General features: G+C 41.2%; 1 protein-coding gene and 1 long non-coding RNA gene across 2 annotated transcripts; both read left to right on the top strand.

Annotated features, from left to right (window-relative positions):
• Positions 1 to 11373: 11373 nt before the first annotated feature.
• Positions 11374 to 13628, top strand: LOC133910806 (uncharacterized). Its single transcript, XM_062353067.1, has 3 exons — positions 11374 to 12164; positions 13024 to 13119; positions 13357 to 13628. Exons 1-3 carry the CDS (start codon positions 11374 to 11376, stop codon positions 13451 to 13453), a joined length of 984 nt encoding a protein of 327 aa, XP_062209051.1. The 3' UTR covers positions 13454 to 13628.
• Positions 13629 to 15109: 1481 nt separating this feature from the next.
• Positions 15110 to 16813, top strand: LOC133913558 (uncharacterized). Its single transcript, XR_009909056.1, has 3 exons — positions 15110 to 15164; positions 15345 to 16034; positions 16148 to 16813. It is a non-coding gene; the product is annotated as an uncharacterized LOC133913558 (long non-coding RNA).
• Positions 16814 to 20619: the final 3806 nt, after the last annotated feature.

Here is a 20619-nt window from a genome sequence, read left to right as displayed (position 1 = left end):
GGCCAACTCAATTCCGCTCTTCGCATCTATAAAACCCAAATCAAATCTCAGACTAAGGCTCCTTTCGCTACACCGCGCTCAAGCCCTTCAATCTCGTCGAGTTTGCACCACCAGAATGACTTCACGACACCGTCGTAGCTCTGCTGCATCCCATCATCGTCGATGTGCCACTCCAGCCCTCCTCGACGTCGTTCGAGCCTTCGCTCGTGTTCGTCGACCGCATCCCGACGTCCTCGACCAACAATTGTCAAGTTCTGCCACCTCATTCGAGTTCCAGAGGCCGCTGGACCTTCGCCGTTGAAGCTCGACACCACCAAGCCATCTTGGTCTCCCTCGACGCATGTAACCCTGACAAACAAGTCCATCGCCTTCATCTGGTTGCACTCCGCCGTTCATCGTCGACTCCTAAGCATTGCAGCGCCGTCTCCGCTCTTCCCTGGCCGTCCTCCGTCGTCCCGAGCCTCCTCGTCGTCGTTGCGCCCGTCGGAGTTGAGGTAGCCATCTCCCCGTCCTCGGATCACAAGCAATCGACTAGGATTAAAGGTAACGTACCCCCTTCGCTCATAGTCGATCAAAGCCATCCGATTAGAAATCAAGGGCCTAGATTTAATTATCCTTTCGCTCAATCACCTTGCCATATCAACAAGCCATGTAGGCATTTTCATCCTATGTGGCGAGTCTGGTCAATGTGTTTCGTCGTGTTAGGAGCCTGGTTAGCCTAATGATATCATCGTTGCGCAGTAATTTGAATTTTCTTTAGAAGAATAATTCACGATAATTTGTTTAGTCCAACAATAGGTTTTTGTCTAAAAAAATTCCAGAAAATAGAAAATAATTTAGATAAATGTTTTAATATGTTTTTAGCTCTATTTTTTATTTCTATAAATGTTATTTAATGTTTTTCTAGTGTAAAAATTATTAAAAATGTTATTAAAAATGTTTTTAATTTGGAAAATAGTTTTAGAAAATACAGATTAATTCTGATAATGTTTAAAAATGGTTTCTTTGATAAAATAAATGCTTTTAATAGGTTTTTTTTGCATATAAAATTATTTTTATTTCTAGAAAAATGTAAATAAATTCTATAAATTGTTTTATTCAGTTTTATGCTATAAAATAATTCCATAAAACTTTAAATAAATGTTTTAGGACTTTTAAAATTAGATTTAATTCTAGAAAAATAGTTTTCGTTCTTTTTTAGCGGTTTAAAAATTAGTTTAGCTATAGTTTTCGTGTCGTTTCTCCGATTTGTACGGTTTTTACGCCCAAAATCATCCTAAATTTGTGATCTAGCTTGTGTTTATTATGTTTTTTAGTGCTTATTCCTAGTGTTACTTGTTTGTTCGCGTGTAGAGGAGTTTGTCTCGAAAGCGTTCGACAACATCCAAGATCAAGACTTCGGTGACTTTGAGCAGCACTTCGGAGAAGACAAGTGTTTTTAAACATCTTACGCCTATTTTTATAAAGTTTTGTTTTACAACTTGCATGCTGGTAATAACACCCTGAGTTTTAGCATTATTAGAAAATTGCAAAATTCACTCCAAATTTAAAAAATTCTAATTATTAAACTAATATAAAATCGAGGAAATATATATTTGATGTATATATACTCGTATGTATATATTCAAATATATTATTTTGGTTAATTACTCCAAACATCACTAGGTTAATTTCTAAATTAATCGTTGCAATACATTGATCATATGCATTTTGGTTTAATGGTTCTTATGGTTCTTTGTGTGGCGATTCAAAGTTGAATCTCTCTCAGATTTGAATCTGTTTAAGTTCTTTTTAGCAAATTCGTAATCCAAATACATCCATGAAAATCGATCTTCCAATCCAACTTCAAATATTCTTTGAATCAATTTCAAATCCTAAATTCAAACCCTCTTATTTGGATTAATGCAAAATCCAAATTTAGATCTAAATTCAAATACTCCTATTTGAATTTAATCCCAAATATCTCAAATTCTAATTCAATCAAATCTTCGTCAAATTCGTACTCAAATGCAATTTGAATCATTCAAGACATGTTCAATTCAAATCTAATTTGAATTACTCGACCCAATTCAAATTCAAATCATTCATTTGAATAATTACAAATCCAGTTTACTAATTCATTCAATTCAATTACATGCAATTGAATCAGCTTTCATATCCTTCACTCTCTCTCTCTCTCTCTCTCTCTCGCTCCCTTACTCTCAGATCTTTCTTCCCACTCCCTCTTCCTGATCTTTCTCTGTTGGCTACTATTCATTCGCCCCCAAAAGTCCTCACTAGCTCTCTCCCAGCTCACCACCCTCACCTGTCAGCCATGCATGCTATTGCCCCTGCACGCACACACAAGCATACACAACACCGGCATCCGAATCTTTCTCACCGAGCGGAAAAAAGGATCACGCCGCCACCACGCGTCGACCACATTCACACCCGCTATGACCTTTTCACCACACAACAAAACCAATTTCTCCTCTCCCTTCATCCACCTGCAGAAGGAACCTCCTCACGCCATGCACACAACCTCACAGGCACACACTCAAACATACACGCGAGTAGCACACAAGCACAAGCACAACAACAGCACCGCGTTGCCCTCGGCTCCTCTTCGCGTCCCTACAAGCACACCAAAAGCCTGCGCCGCTTCCCGTCACCATGAGCTCCGGGCACCTTCGGTGAGCACCCTGTTTTCCCCTCTCTGCTCCCCGCGCCGCTCGTGTGTGCCTTCATATTAAGTAAGCTAGTACATGTACAGGGATGTGTATGTATGCCAGTGCATACACCTTCATACATGTTGGAGGTATTGAGTTGACTAGTTGTTCCAAAGTTTACCAGTGCAAATTCTAGTATGATCACTGCATTAGGTTGACTGTCATGCATTATTGGATTTTATGATTCTTTGTGTGGAGGTTTGAATTGAATGTCTCTCAATTCAAACCTACTCTTAGACTCTGATCAGCTTCAAATCCCCTTTAAACCAGATATCCAAAATGGATCAACTTCAATCTAATTGGAGTTGATCTTAATCCAAGTCAGGATTCCAAATTCAAAATTTGCCAAATTGAATTATTTCAAACTTCATGTTTGTTTCTCTCTTTCTTTTTCTCTTCTCTCTTTACTTCTCTAATTTTCCCCATGGGCCGGTTTCTTTTCCTTTCTTCTCCCTTAGCCCACACCGGCCTCTCTTCTTTTCCTTGGCGCGGCCCATACTGTCTCCCAACCCATCCGGCCGCCCCGCCCTTCCTCTCCCCACGCCTGGGCCATCTTTCAGCCCAGCCCGCTGCACGCCTCGGCCGCTGGCACGCCCGCGCACGAAGGCGTCTGCGCCCGTGTACGCTTTCCTCTCAGCCGTTCGCCGCGACACGCGTCATCCAGCCGCCCGACCAAGCGCCTCCTCTCTCCTCTCTCCTTTCTTCCGCCGCCAGTGAGGACGCCGCTCACCGCCGTCCTTCACTCCCCTGAGCTACCGCTCTCTCTCTTCTCTCCCCCTCCCTCTCACAGCGCCACTCGCCCATGCCCTGCCGCGGAGACTTCTGCGCCCGCGCCCATACCGAAGCAGCGCGAAGCTGCCACGCCACGCGCCTCGCTGCCCTCCACGCCGCTCGCCGCCGTACTCACCGGGCCAGCACAATGCGCTGCGTGCTCGCGCCATTGCCGCTGCCCCGCTCCCCTCCGGCTATAAATATGAGCCTCCGGCTCCCCTTTTCTTTCCCCTTTTTCTCGCCCCCCACCGTACCTCACCCACCCTGCCGCCCAAATCACCGCCGCCTCCGTCTCAATCTACGCCACCGTCGTTCGCCGATTAGTCGACACCGCCGACGGGCTGTCAAGGAGTATCGGAGGTCGGACGCCGTTCCCGTGCCGCCTCCCGTTCGTCAGAAGCCGACGCAAGCCGTCCGCGAAGAGGAGCCCGCAAGCGTCGCCACCGCTCTTCGCAACTCGCCGCCGGCCGTCGTCTCGTCCCTGCCGTTCCGGTGAGCCCCTTGCCCCCTAGGATCCCCCTAGGCTAGTTAGTGGGAGTTTCCGAGCCCTTTAGAGGCTATTAGTCGCGCGCCGCCGACCATTTTTCCTCCGCCGCAGCGTCTGATCGCCGCCGGCGCGTGCCTGCGTCGTATGTGTGTTCTCTGGCCATCCTGCCAAGGTCTTCGGGACCCAGAGCCCCATTTTCTTGCAGGAAGAACGCCTCCCCATGCAGGGGAGGTGCTGCCAAATTTTGCCGCGCCGCCGCTTCCCCCTCCGGCACTGATCTGACACCGCCGCCGCCGCTCACCGTCGTCGCCGTGCTGTTAGTTGAGTTCGTCGTGCCGCGTAGTGCCCCGGCGTCTAGCTCTCGCGGCGAAACCCTAGCGGAGACTCGTCGCCGGCGAGCTTCTCTGCGCCACGCCGTCGTAGCCCTCGCCGCCGACGCCAAATCCCCTCCACTTCGCCGCACGCTGCGCGCGTGCGCCGTGGGCTGCCCTACCGCGCACCCCCGCTTGGCCCACCGGCCGACCAATCGACCAGGCCGGCCTGTACCGCAAATGGGCCATGCCCCCTGGGCCGGCCCAGGTTCTAGAGGCCATAGGCCGCCGGCCCGATGACTCTGTAGGCCGCACTGTGCGGGCTCATTACTGTAGAACCGAGCCCGGCCCATCCAGGCTTGGGTGGAGCCCAAGTGGGCCCCACCTGGTCACTGTTCATACAGGCCCCTTTCACTGTTCAGTGGGCCCCACCCATGAATAGTGTATTTCCATATTTTTTAGATTTAAATATTCTCAGAACCGTAACTTCTCCGTTCTGGCTCCGATTTCGGCGATTCTTTCGCTGAAATTCATCGAAAATCAAGATCTACTCATTGATCACCTCGTAGTGTTCGTTAGGACTAGTTTGGCTTTTCAATGGGTGTTGATCGGTTTTTCTTTAGTTTAGCCGTATTGATAGTAGTTGTGAATTACAGAGGAGCAAGAGCAAGAACAAGGACATTTGTTTTGCGAGATCTGTGCTGGGATTATTCGGGCTGAGGAGGATCCTGACTTTGACCAAAATCAAGAGGAGAACTCCGGAGAAGGCAAGTCCTATTTTCCTTGATCATATTGAACCTATGTTTTCCGATAATCTACATGTTCAACTAAAACTGGGAATACTACTGCATGTGCTATGTATTACGCTTTTGCAAATGTTGTAATAGTTAATCCTATCAACACTTGCCATGCCATAACTAACTTCACCCAAAATACATATCACCCTAGGATTACCTATTGTTATCTATATTAACGATGGAAAACGTCTTGACATCTAGCATGCTTAGGATTGAATACGTCTCCTCAGAGGCGTCGCTTTTAAACTGCATCTCCTCGGAGGTGACAAATTACCATTATCCAGTATTAAAGTCATATGCCATGAACCTTGATGGATATGAATTCTGTGACAGGTGTGAGATCCTTGATAGTGTGTGGGATATGGTGGGAGATGTGTGAAAACTGGTGAAAACTGTTTTGGCGGGGGCAGGTAGAGTAGTCCTCTGTGGGAGGGGATGCTCTTGGGGGCATGTGGTATTGTAGGAATACTCGTACTGGGAGATGCCCACCCCGGCCGCTTAAGGACCGAGTCCTTGCGGCCCGTCTAGCCTAGCCACTACGTACAACCATGCGTCCTGTATGAGCAGGACTTGACTTTCCTTTCACTGGACTGGGTCGGACATCATACCAGGAGGCTGAGAGCAACGAGCAGGCAAGTACTATCCTGTCCCGCATGCTTGGGGGTTTCTAGTACCGGTCAAGGCTTAAAAAGGGATGCTGGCCTTCGGAAGCATGCAGCTCTGGTACTTGGGCGTGTCTCGTGGAAAAGCCCGGCAGGAAAGGTGTTATGGAGGGTCTCGGTATGATTCGCTCCCCTGCATGCAACAGTGGGAGGCTGAGCATATCACATGGGTAAAGTTGTACAACCTCTGCAGAGTGTAAAACTATTCGAATAGCCGTGTCCACGATCATGGACATGCGAAAGCAGCAATCGCGTTGACTAGACTCAGTGCGCGCGTGTCTTGATGAGTGAGTGTGTGGACTAGATGTCCGTATGTTAATGTTCTGGCTCGATCCGCCAGAAGATGTGTGGTACTAGAGGTACACCAGTTGTGATAAAAGGGACTGCGGAGTGAGGTATAGCCCCTTCCAGGACCGAAAACCCCCAGATAAAGCTTGTTACTGGTTTTGGACTATTAAAATGGTTTTAAAGATAATCATTGATGATACAATTGAATACCTGCATAAATTGCTTTACGCTAAAACTATTCCGTAAAGCCTAATCCTTGAAATACTTCATTATGCATCTATCAAACCCTTGAAAGTAGTATAGGGCTTGCTGAGTACCTTTTCTACTCACTCTTGTTGTCATTCAGATGAAGAAGATAATGCCGACTTTGCTGGGGGCGAAGCCGGAGACGAAGAGTAGTCTACGTGTCGTGTTCGCACCCTCGCTGCTTGTGGCTTGGGTCCTTTTTCCGCTGTGCTTTTCATGAAGGCCGCTAGGCCATATTTGTAAGAGACAATATGGTTTGTAACTTAAAGTACACTGTACGTTAATGTATTGTACGAAGTTTGACTGTGATACTACAACTGTTGTACTGTGCGTATCACCTACGTAATCCAGGGACTGATACAGGAGGCACAGGAGATCCCGGCAACGCGGGTCTTACATCCACAAAATAGTACCCTTTTCTATTGTCGGAATTATCTTTTCGACAAAACTTCTGATGGTCATAACTCCTCCATTTCAACTCCGATTTTGACAATTCTTTTGTCGATATTCCTCTAAAATCATAATCTATCGCCCGATCGAATCTTATAATTTTTGGAGTTCGTTTAATTTTCTCGTCTGGTATTAATTTCTTGTCGCAGCATTTAACCTAGAGTTAGGTCTCGCCTTTTGATAAATAAAGTCGAGTTAGATAAATTGATAACCATGTTTAGGTTATAATCGTAGTATAGTTGCATATGTTAAACTAGTTCAAGTGTAGGGTTAATCCTGTTGCAAAATATAATAATTGTTAGATTAAACTAAAGGTTTTTCTTTAATTTAATGTTTAGACATAGATGGTCATTTCATGCTATAGGTTATAGATTAATCTTAGTTTAATTAAAGTAATAAGATTAACCAGTGTATCTGATAAATCCATAGATACATGTCATTATAATATAATAGAATAATTTAACATTAGTAATTAATTAATTGAATACCTTTTTAATAATTAATTAATTAGTTTTAAGAATAGTTTAACCTAATTAATTAATTATATGCATGTTTTTACCATAGAAATAGTTTATAACTAATTAGCGAGATAGTTAAGCAACAATAGATAATTAAGATTAATTACTAGATAAACTTAGTTTAGTGTTATAGATTAGAATATTATTCTCTACACTTAAGCACATATAATCACCTAGAGTTATACTTACGTATATATATATATATATGTCTATATGATCACATATATATAGATGTAAGTAGCACATATACGTTTATATTTGTACACGTGCACTCACCTACATGTAGAAACCCTAACTATTGCCTTCTAACAATTGGGGCTAATAAATACTCACTTAGTTATTAATGGCTTGTTGAAGACTTCTCATAAGTTAATAAAACAACTAGGTTAACAACTTGACCTAGTTTCGCTAGATGTTTCCGCTAGGCTCCTTACGACAGTTTTGCTTAACTAAGAGTTGTCAATCGTCTTTCCACTAGATTAGCTTCGTTGTTTTCACTGTTCTTCTTCTTTAGTTTTGGTGTTTCTCTTGTTTGTTCTAGTGTTCCGTTGTTTAGTCATTTTGCGCTTTCGTCGTTAATCTGCGTAGGCTCGAAGTCAAGGTTTTAAGCAAGAACACAAGGAAGGATCTGAAGGCAAGGCCTGATGATGAAGAACTCGGAAGACTCGAATGACAAGACCAATCATAAATTGACATTTGGGAAGGCAAGTATTATATCCTCGATCATATTGAACCTATATTTTTAACTAATCTACATGATCAACTAAAACTAGACTTATATCGTATGCGCTATGTATTCCACTTTTACAAACTGCTTGTAGTAGTTAATCCTATTAAATACTTGTCATGTCATAAATGTTATCATCCAAAGTGCATATTACTCTAGGATTACTTGTTGTTATCTATATTAATGATATATGACATCTTGATATCTAGCATGCTTAGGATTGAATATGTCTCATCAGAGACGTCACTTTTAAAACACCTCTCCTCAGAGATAAGATTTACTGTTATCAATAATAACTCATATACCATGAATCCTTGATGATTATGAATTTCGTGATGGTTGTAAAATCCTTAATGTCATGTGGGATATGGTGGGGATGTGTAAAAATGGATGAAAACTGTTTGGCGAGGGCAGATGGAGTAGTACTCTAGATGAGGATGGTCCTAGGGGGCTTGAGTCACCTCTGTAGTATTCATTGCTAAAAGATACATGCCATGGCCGTTTAAGGACCGAGTCATTGCGACATCATGCTTGGCCACCCCAAGCAACCATGCATCCTGAATGGACATGACTTGACTTCTCCTTCACCGGATTGAGTTGGGCATCATACTAGAAAGTTGAGAGCAGCGAGCAGTCAAGTGGCCATCTGTCCCTCTGTTTGAAGATTGCTAGTACCGGCCTAGGCTTAAAAAAGAGACTGGCCTTCAATACATGGACTCTGGTGCTTGGGGGTAAATCTCATAGAAAAGCCCGACAAGAAAGGTGATTGAAGTGTCTCGGTATGATTCACTCCTCCGTTTGCAACGGTTGGAGGCTGGATATATCGCATGGGTACAGTGTACAACCTCTGCAGAGTGTAAACCTATTCGAGTAGCCATGTCCACGGTCATGGACATGCGAAAGCAGTAACCCTAATGACTAGACTCTTGGTGCGTGTGTCGTAATGAGTGAGTGTGTGGACTAGATGTCCATGTGATGAGGTTATTGGCTCAATCTGTCAGGATCTATGTGGTACTAGAGGTACACCAGATGTGATAAAAGTGACCACGGAGCATGGTGTAGCCCCTCCGAGGATCGAAAAACCCTCAGATATAACTTGTTACTATTTTCTAGATTTTAAACTATTTCAATAGCTTTGTTACTAGGTTATCTTGTTTTAAATTGTTTCAAAAGCTTTGTTACTAGGTTACTTTTTTTAAACTGTCTCAAAAGCTTTTTTTTTTATCAAGTTATCTTATCTTTGTTTCCAAAGATTAACAGTAGAGAATATAACTGAATACCTGCATAAAACTTGTTTTACGCTTAAAACTATACCATAGAGCATTATCCTTGAAATATCTTTTATACATCTATCAACCCCTTAAAGTAGTATAGGATTTATTGAGTACCTTCTGCACTCAATCTTACTGCTTTTAGATTGTTGAGATGAAGATGAACCTCAATCCAGATGAAGTTAAAGAGAAGAAGTATAAGGCAGCGTCCACACCCGAGTTGCCTGTGGCATTGGGTTGCATTGTTTGTTTCACTCCGCTGTGTTGTAGGCTCTTCTGCTTGGCTGTTCTGCTATGGATCTTTGTCCACCAGACCATCTTTCGCGTCGTTCAGGTAATTATTTTACTTTATTTTATTAAATTCTTTGCATATCAACTACTTGATCCAGAGATTGATACATGAGGCACAGGGTAACCTGAGGACAGGGTCCTGACACTAGTCAATTGTGATATCCCATGATTAGAGTTTACTAGTTTTCCCTAATATTTCTTGTAGTCATAGTATGGTTGTCATATTTTGGGTATATTATGCTTAGTGTTGCTTATTTATGGGTAGTATAGGCAAATGATGCTTTTGGATTAAAAATGTGAATCATGATGATAACTTTGGTAAAAATGTTTAGACTTAGAAAGTAGAGTCTGGGCAAGTTTTGCATGATTGTTAGCCTGTGGATGTGTTCCGTGCAAGAATGTTGTTTTTGTCGGATATTGGTTATCTCTCTATATTGGTTGATAGCGGTCTTGTCTAAACCATATTAAGGATCGGTTCGTGAAGCGACCACCTATGAAAACAATACAACCACAAGCCTAATATGGGATGGACCTATCTGAGTAATTCGCTATCCTCTCAGCATGGTGAAGAATATTTGGTGGTACAAGAATGGAATGGTGTACTTTCTAGAACCGCAAGGCATAAGAGGGGGCTTCTAGAGTAGAGTGCGTACTCCCACGATGGTGGAACCTCAGCGGGTCGACACGTGCTGAGAGAGGTGATGGAAACGCTTTGCAGTGGATTCCTAGCGCACACCTCGGAAGTGTGTAAAGTCATCTACCGGTCAACAGATACTCGGTAAAATAGGAAGACACGTCTTGTGGGTAAAGTGTACGACCTCTATGGAGTGAAAACTGATATATCAACCGTACTCATGATCATGAGCGGTATGGACTCCTCATATGTAGTCGGGTGGATTGTCGGGTTGGTTTTGGATTGGATCTGGTGGATCACAGTAGTGGGAACTGTGATTCAAGATCAATTTTGTTTAGAGGTGGTTGAAATCTCGGTTGAGGAGCAAGGTGGTTGGAACGTTGGCTCAAGTTTTAAAAGATCTTTTATACAGTAAATAGGTTGCTTTTATAACCATTTTACTACTAAAATAGTATTTATACAAATAAACCCCATGAATTAAGCCATTCTTGTTATTAGCCCTATGTCATACTTGTTCATATTTGCTGAGTATTCTATGTACTCACACTTGCTATATCCAATTAATGTTGCAAAGTCAAGGAAGAATTTGAGGACTCCGTAAATGATGGTGCTTTCTAGGGTGTGTTCTTCACCGATTGCTTGTAGAGTTGCCCAGTTGAAGACGAAGTTCCGCTGCAACGCTGAACCCTTTTTGTTAGAACGAATGTACGTTTAAGTTAATGATGTTATTATGTTATTTTACTTATGATGTCATACCACTTGGATGTATATGTACACATGTATAGGTTTTTTAAGGTGGTCTGACATTTTTTAGCAGTATATTATATTTTATGTACAAATATAAATATATTATCAAAATCTAATAAAATTGATGAACTTTTTTACTATTTTTTATGTAGTTTACATTGAAGCACCTTAGAATGAGTATATAAGTATACTTATAATGATAAAGAAGTTCATCAATTAATATATATGGTATATCATAATAGAGAATATATACTCTAAGAGTATATATATAACTCTCGGGAGTATAAGTATACTTTGATCCATTCGGTTTAATCTTCAACCCGGACGTGACATCCACCAGTCAAACGCGCACGGTTTACTCCGGTTCCAGATGATCCGGGGCGAGTTAGCCCTCAAGGCTGAAGACGATGGATGTCTCTGCCCATCTTTACTAGTCTAAACGTGGTCGCTTTCCTCGTGTCTGGGATGGTCCACGTCAGCGTTTTTTCTATCATTCGTCGGATGCAAAACAACTGGCCAGGATCGTCCCTCAACCGCGTACCGCATCGTCCTCCTCGAACTCTCTCGATCCCGCGGATCGGTCCGCCCGACCACCACCCCGGCCACCCCAGCTCCCATCACGATGCCGCCCAAGACCAGCACCTCACCCCAGCGTCCCAGGCCAAGACCACCCCGCCGATCACCTCCCCACCATCGCATCCCCTGCCCCCATCCCGGAGACCCCCGCAGGTCGGCCGCCGCCGAATCGGGTACCGCGTGGCCTGTTCCTGCTTCAGTGACCCCGTGGGGTGGCTAGCTCAGAGAGAGATCGACTTGTCAGCATCAAAGTGGAACCCACCTTCCCAGCACAGCACAACCAACCCCGGCCTCGGTCCCCTCCTCCTCACTGGCGCCATCCACTTCACTCCCCTTACCCATGCGCCGCCGCTGCTGCTTGTGACCAATCCCCATGGGCTGCGTCCACAGCCGCCCCACGACGCTCAGCCCCAACAGCCCGTAGCCCCCGCTCCCGCCCGAGCCAGCCCCTACTTCGGCGGCGCCGCCGTAGGAGGCTGCGGTCACCGCTGGGAAGGCAGAGCATCCGGTGACCCCTGCAGAGAAGCGGGAGAGGCGCTCCCGCTCATCGTGCCCCGGCCCTGGCCCCGACGGCGGCAGCTTCACGAACCGGCTGGCCCTCCTAGCTCTGCGCCGTTGCCGATGAGGCCATCGATGGCTGGACCCGGTGCCGTGCTGACTCCTTCGAGAAGATCGACAAGGTACGCATCATTCCGCGCCGCACCTACACGCTCGCCCTCTCCCCTAGCCACCGTCTCGTGCGAAGCTACTGACGTACGCATCCGGATCCTCTCTCTTCAGCGCCCTGATGTTACCGTCTCGATCTTCTTGCGTAGTGTCTCCCCATTGTATCGTACAAGGTGTGTCACATATCAGGTCTGTGTTGGTGCGTAGTAGGCGGTTTCCTGCACATGTTGTTTTAGCCCTAGAACTCCGGTGTAATCGCAGCGTGTCAAGAATTCATAAGTTTTCCAGGAATTTGGTTGTTGACTATGAGATGCATCATTACTTTCATTTCAATGACTTGGACTGATCTCCAGATGCCCGTGTTTGCCAGTGGGAGAAAATGGCTAACAGATTTGGCATGTATGAATCAGCTGCTGCATGCTCCATTACACAAAATGTACAGCTTCACGGCGGTTCATTTCATTTTTTGACATCAATTTTTCTTCATTTTGATGTCCTTTTTTTGTTAATACATGTTACATACCTTTGTTGTAACCTTGTTTACTGTTTTTTTTAGTTATTCATTTGATCACATGTAGATTTTTAGGGATAACACTGGTTGCGGCTCATTAGCTTCATTTTCTCCTCCCTTTCGCATCATATGTAATGGTACATAGTAGGCTGCAAAAAAGATGTGTTTTCTGCTCTTTGGATGTTGGATTCATCAACCAATAGCTTGTGCATGATAATATTTTCGTAAGACATGGAGTGTATTTTGACTAGACAACAATTTAATAATTGCTAACATGATGAGATCCCTTGACTTAGTTGAACAGTCTGCTTAATGCATTTTAAGCTTTTTTGGTTCAGAGGTTAACTTTGGTTTAACTTTAGGGTCAGCTTATGCTACAGAGGATGTTTACGACGAGGAGGAAGATCCAGAAGGACAAGGGTGTGGAGCCAACTGAGTTTGAGGATACAGTTGCCCAGGTTGGTTTCTTAGCATTACTTACTTTTGTTTGTTTAGTCTGAAATTCTGGAGTCTAAGTTTATATGGGGCAGGCATTCTTTGACCTGAAAAATGGCAGGAGATGGAGCATATTAGTGAGCACTATATATGTTGGATGCCAAAATGGCAGTCCACACTAATACTCTCTTTTTTTTTTGGTGTGCATAGGATAGCAGAGCTGCTTGTTTGAGATTTGAAGAGTGAGCCCTTTCTTGCAGCAACTTTGATATGTGCAAAGTTGAAGATTCTCGCTGTTGTCAGGATGGCCTGAGCAAGCTATGGGATCGTGTCATCCACGCAGTGATGTATGCCTGAGAGTTAACATGAGTAATGGATTAGCATGCACGGTGGTTCAGGGAAGCTTGCAAAATTTTGTTTCTGCTCTCTGACCGCTGGGCTCGAATTTCTGGAGCTTCTAAATTGCTAACAACTATGTACCAGTGTCGAATGTATAGATGTAAGCTATGTCTAATATATTTGCTTTCTTGAATCATCCTGTCAACCTTGTTTGATGCGTGATGGCTCTTTGTAGATTTTTGTACTTGTGATTGAGTTGGGGAATATGTAGTCTTCCATTTTCATGGTATTATTTCATATGTGATTATTAATTAATAAAATTGTTGCTCTGACATGATTGATGCATTAGTTTAAGTTAGTGAAAAGGTATATAAGCTTTGAACAAATTTATCCTAATTTCAGGAGAACCTTGGTCATCAGTGGACACTGATGATCATGGGAATATGGACTAACGGCATCCACTATGGACTCAGATATTGGCAACCTCTTCAACCGATACGACATGTGTTGACATGAAGTCAAGTATGCATTCTGTATGTGATCAGTGTTCAATGCATATGTTTCCCGAGTTCCTTTTTTTTTTTGCCTATATTCATCACTACCTAGGGAATGATTTCTTGCTTCTAATTATCATTCCTTCCGAATGGAGCAAAATCAGCAATAATAAAGTGCCAAACTGGTTTACTGTTGTTTGCGTGATTGTAACTGACTAAAAAATATTTATTGCTGGCAAGATATCTGTTTTCATCTATATGTGCCACTATAGTTTGATTTGAGATGATTTATGAATACAGACACACAATGACTGAATTTTTGCTTCATTTTCAGATTTTACAATTCTTCGTCGTTGGTTTCATTTTCAGTTATGCCAAAAACATGCAGTCAAGCAACATGTTGGATGTTGCACCATGTACAGGTAGATTATCACACTCTAGAGGTTGTAGTTCGATTCATGTCTTGAAGGAGTGTCTTAATATTTACACAAATCCTCCATGTTTCATTTACACATGTCTCATTGGTTTGGAAACTGGACTAAATGCAAGCATCAAATATATTCTTGCATTCCTGCTTTCTTAAATGGTTTATGCTGGATATTCTGCTTTAAATATCTATCTCAGACTGTAATACTTACCCTTGATGCCTTCTTTGAAGTGCTGGTCAAATATTTCTTAGATGTACACAAGTGGAGCTATCATGATACGCATTAGTATTTTTTATGACTGCTGAAGTTTCCTTCAGAAAGCAACCTTTTCTTTATAAATAAAATTTCATGCCTCTCAAATGTAAATATGTAGTTCTGCTGTAGGGTAGCTTAGTCACCAAGGTTTATCTCCCTAAAACAGAAGAATGGATAGCCTGGGAGGAGGTTACAAACGAGGAGCTAATTGTTCATCATTTGTTCATTGTCTCATGGTTACAAACGAGGAGCTCTTGCATGTTAGTCTTCTTTTTCCCATTTGTTACCTAATTACTTCTTACAAAAAATTAAATAAGATTAGCTACATAATTTTTCTTTTCAAATAGCTGCTTGATTATTTTGTCATATCAGATACATATGGTGGCCAGATATATGCCTGATAAAGCTCTAATTCTTATACATACGCTATTTCTCGGTCCACATATTTTTTATCAACACATTTATAGTTATGATCAGATTTCCTTATCAAAAATCACCTCATGATAATCTAAATAAGCTGAATGTGGATGAAGATTGAGGTCATCTTAGCTGGTGAGAATGCCAAGGACAAGACAGTTCCTCTTTCAATATTTTTAGTTATTCACATACCCTTTTCACTGCTTCGTTAGAGGATTGGATATCGTATCCTAATGACTGCATAGCATCTCATTGATTAGATTCATTGTGAGTTACATCTGACAGCAATGATATATTTGTTTTAATTCTGTATAGGTAGAATCAATCGGGACACTAAGCTGAGGAAGAGAGAGTTTGGAGCGTCAGCATTGTTCACCCTCATCACCATTGCCATGAGTCTTTTTGAATGACTATTAAAAACTGCTAGGCTCTTTGTATTTAGGATATACATGCAATCTGCTGGAGCCTAAAAAAATGGCCTCACAATTAACATCAAATACATCTTTTTAGTTAACAGGTCAGTATGTGATACTTGAAAGCGCTGCTACTTTATTTTGCTTCGGATTAGTCAGTGCCTTTTGTTAGATTGCAAAATCAAGGTACCAGCAAGATATTTACTTGCTACAATTGGTCGATTTGCTAATCTTATACTTCATCTAGCTTAATTAGCAAAGTTGTACACTAGGATCAGGATATAAATCATGTTACAATGCGAAAGATACGATGCTATGTCACTTTTGGGGGAGTTTCTCTCTTCATTTCAGGTTGATACTTATGGGGAATACGATCTCCTGTCTTGATGGTACATGCACCTGAAAGGTGATGATCTAAACTCGCTGCAACCCAAAGACCTGGTCATGATTGATTACGCACCTGATAATGGGCTGACGAACCTGAACGAAAAAATGGTAACAAATCTGTTCAATCAAAGATCCTGTTGTTTTGGTATGGCATTGGTCTGTTTTGTTGAGGCAGATGGAATATTGGGAAAGGCACATGAGAAGCGTATGAGCTTAATCTAACTATGTGATTTTGTATTATAAACTATGTTTGAACATATGGCTGTTTCACATTCTTGATTTCTTTCCCTCATCCATTGTTTTCTTGGTTGACTGCAGAATAAGATGTTGGAAGATGAGAATAAATTGCTGACCTTTAAACTGGTAAGTTTCTGTTCTAAACCAGAGAGAAACCTGAAAGGCTACATCCTCAATAAACAGCTAATAAGTTATTGGCCTAAATTTGGGTTCCTGACAGATTAATCAAGGCCATTGTTATTTGGTGAAATATGCTTGTAAACTGAAAATCAGCCATACATCCCATTACTCTCTCTTTGGCATGTGAGATACTTTGGTAAAAAGAAAACTCCAAATAACAATTGGTAATCTTATTAATATTTTCACACTGCTGCTGCCATCCCATGCTTTGCACTTAACATGAAGCATTGATCATTGCAACTACTTCTTTCAAAAAAACATTTAAATGCTTCTCATTAAGTTATTAATCTAAATATTCAATTTTTAAGCAATGCTTTCTATTAAGCTGTTTTGCTCAACTGAAGCTTACGCACAAAACATGCACAAAACATTTACAGTTACGATCAGATTTCCCTACCAAAAATCACCCCACTCATGATAATCTAATTGATTGTAACTTTACCTTTGTACCAAATTTGATATTGTGCCTATCATATGCATCAAACTGCTGCATCTCACTCTTTGAATTTGGCTACGGGTCAATATCGCGCGCCAACGGCGTGCTATGTTTCTAGTCCCTGTCTGGTCGCGGGACAAGGACTTGGTGAAAGCTACTGTTGTGACTTGCGCGCCTGCCTGGACAACTCAGTTTTCTCTCGAATGCACAAATCCGTGAACCTAAAGTGATTCCGCCGCGCCGCTGTATTGGTTGCGACTGAAAAGCTAGGGGCGTCCATTCCAGGCTTTCTTGCCGAATCATCTGCTTTATTAGAACTTTTGCAAAGGCGCTAGGCATATCAGTCTTTTTTCTGTTCGTGTTCTATCCACCACCCAACTACAGTACTGAACTGAACTGCGAATCTACTGCAGGGTTCAAAAAACCGTCGGTAACCGCTCAAAAATCGCGGTTACCGACCTTCCTGGTCCGGTCCGATTTCAAAAACCGCTCGGTAACCGAAATTTGAATTCAAAAAATTCGAAAAAATAAAAAAATTTAAAAAAAATTCAAAAACATCTTAAAAAAAAACTAGACACAATTCTAAGAACTTCTGTGAAAAAAAATTTCAAAAATAATGTCGTTTGCATCATATTATATAGGGAGAAAGTTTGAAAAAAATGAAAAAAATTGAAGCGTGCGGCTCAATTATTAACTCACGTTAAGGAAAAGTGTAACATGCAAACACATATTTTCCTTATATAAAACGTATTTTAAGAGAACCTTTAAAATTGATTTCACTTTATTTAGAGTTTTATTAAATTCTCTATGATTTTTACAAAGTTCACAAGCATAAAGTGAATATGTTAAGAAAAATCACTGTAATTAATTTTTTGATGTCTACTATTATTTTTTCTACTTAAATCATAATATAAATAAGCTAATGAAAGTGGTTTCACTAATTTTTAAGGTGTGATGGGTCAGTTATGAATTAATCTAGTCGCAACACATTTACACAATCATGCATGTTACAATAACTAATTCATGAGTTCATATATTTTTAAAAGATATAGGATCATGTAAGAAGACTAACAAAATTAGTTTCATGATTTTTGGATTAGCAAAGAGTAAACTATGCATTTACCTTGGTTTAACAAATAAAATTTCTCACAGAAAATTTTGAACTTTTTTATGAGTATAAATACTTTTATCATGTAGATCATGTTACAAGGAAGCCAACAAAATTTGTTTCACTTGATTTGAAGCTCGGATGAATTAGTTATTGATTTTACAAGATTAAACCCTTTTTTAGGTTTTTTGTTGAACTGCGCTGAAATTCGATAAAATCGCTCGATAAATCGAGAAAACCGAGCGGTTACCGAGCCAAACCGCTTGGTAACCGACCGAATCAAAAATGCGAGAAAATCGCTCGGTAACCGACCCAAACCGCTCGGTAACCGATCCAAACCGCTCGGTTACCGAGAGGGCAAAAATATGATTTTTTTGCAAAAAAATAAAATTTGCCGAATGAATTTTCTCCGAATTTTTTTGAATTTTTGACCGGTAATCGCGGTTACCGCGGTTTTTCGGTTACCACCGGAGGTCGGTTAGGTCGGTAACGCGAACCATGATCTACTGGCAAAACAATTCGATTCGGTCACAACCGTAACATGCATTCCTCGGGAAAAAAAAAAGACTAACGTGCATTGCAAATTACACACGCAGGGAGATGAGAGATCATACACTCCTTATCAAGTCGACGACATGGAGACCAACTAGGGATAAAACAGACGAGAAACATCAAGAAAACATTTAACCGTTTTCATTTTCATATTTTTCTCTCGAAAATGTAATCAAAACGAAAAAGCCGAAAATATGTAGATCTCAGGACTATCGGAATATCGAAAACAAACCAATCTAAACGGAAACACATTAGTATCTATCTAGAATCAATAATTCAAACCCATAATACAAACCCATAGAACCATAACTTTAAACATTAACACGATATATGATTAATTCACATCAATAAAAATAATTTATATTATACACAGATAGACCATGTAATGATATAAATCTCAACTGAAAAATATACAATATATCATAACTCGAGTACTTTGACACAATATACAGTCACAAAATAGGGTTAGAGGTGGCTCATGCGCATGACCTTAAACAATATTGGTAGGTCAACAGCTGACTAAGACTAGGCAAACCACTAGGTTTGGGTAAAGTTTAAGATAAAAGTGATATTTAGAATGGCCGGCTAGGCTTAGCTTGTGAGTTATATTGTTATTTATGAAGATTGATCTTAATTGAAAAAACATGATACTAAAAATATGATGGGGAAATAGCGAAATCGTTTTCATATAAGTCCTGAAAATCCAAAAAATATTGAAAAATATAAAAAATAATCAGAATAGGACAAGATTTATACCATCCATTTTCATACCTAAGACCAGCTGTAGCTGGCAGCAGTAAGAATACTACATAGCATGGTTAATTGGAGCTCCATCCAAAGTTGAAGCTGTTTGGTACACGCAAGCAGGGATTAAATTTTGTCAAAATTTTATAAATTTTAGAGTGAAACAAAATATCTAATTTTAAATTTTTGTTTTACGGAAATATAGGGGGAAAATAAGAATAAAAAATAACCAAAATTTCAATAAAATATCAAGAATTTCGGTTTTTTCATCAATAAAAAAATTATAAAATAAAATTGAAATTCCTGGACGCAAGAGAAGACCAAGCCGGATCGTCTAGTCACGATCGATCATTTGGGGCTTGGCGCGATCCCTCGCCGATCGCTGGACCAGGACTTGGCGAAAGGGTCTGTGACCTACGGAACTTGGCAGCTCATATGTTTTGTTCAAATGCACGTGTCGTCGCACGTAAAACGTTTCCCCTGGAATTCCATGGATTGGTCGTATTCCGCCGGCATTGGTCGTGACTAAACGGTTAACCGCATCAAAGACTTTTTCCTCCCGAAGAACCCGCTTCAGCGCTTCAGCTTACCTTTTGTGTCCATGGTTCTCTTCTATCCACTCGATTACTAAAAATATTCCTTGCATTGAACCAAAGAAATCAAAAGCAAAGCAAGAAAACATGTGTACTGGTCTGCCAAAGTAATCCAGTAAGAACCATAAACATGACAAATTACACACACGCACACACGGAGAGAGGACGATAGATTAGAAGAGATTACACACTCGATCGAGATACATATGTAGAAACCAGCTGCAGCTAGCACCTAGCAGCTGGCAGGAATAAGAACAATGGCAGATAGCGTAGTTAGAGCTTAACAACATTGAAGGCGTGCTTTCTATTAGAATATATGAACTTTGATCATTATATTTGTATAATTCTAAATGAACTTTAAAGGTTTAACTATGTATGGGAGGTGTGTTTCTTTAAACTTATCTTGCTAAGAGATATAGATAGAGACTAACTTTAAAGGATTTTCTCCTTTATTTATTTAGCATGTGTAGATAAGAGAACTAGAAGAATATATCTATGTGCTCGCTCACCGGGCCGGGTCGTGGCTATAACAGGGACGGAGGGTGCGGTTGCACGACATACGCGTAAATAGTCTATCAAAATCGGGTTAGTTGTTTACGCAAATCGGCTTACTTTATAGTTTTATTCATTGTGTGCTACTTCGTCTATGTTGCCATCATCATCGCTGTCTACTATATTAAGATCAACTTCGACTACTTCATCTTTATCATCACCTACTGTATCGATATCATAAGGGTTTATATATCTCATATCATTATCAGATACGTATATTGTAATCCTACTCAAACGTTTAATCGAGTGAACTAATCAATATACTACTCGAATGTTTTAGTCCATACATTTTCGAATGTTTTAGTCCATATATTTTTTATGAGCTAGTCATCAATCCTACTCGATTATTCGAGTGAACTAGTCAATATATTATTCGGGTGCTTTAGTC

This window comes from Phragmites australis, chromosome 3 (genome assembly GCF_958298935.1).
Source record: "Phragmites australis chromosome 3, lpPhrAust1.1, whole genome shotgun sequence".
NCBI classification, from domain to species: Eukaryota; Viridiplantae; Streptophyta; class Magnoliopsida; order Poales; family Poaceae; genus Phragmites; species Phragmites australis.
The sequence above is the reverse complement of the archived record's forward strand: the minus strand, read 5'-3'. Positions and strand labels throughout refer to the sequence as shown.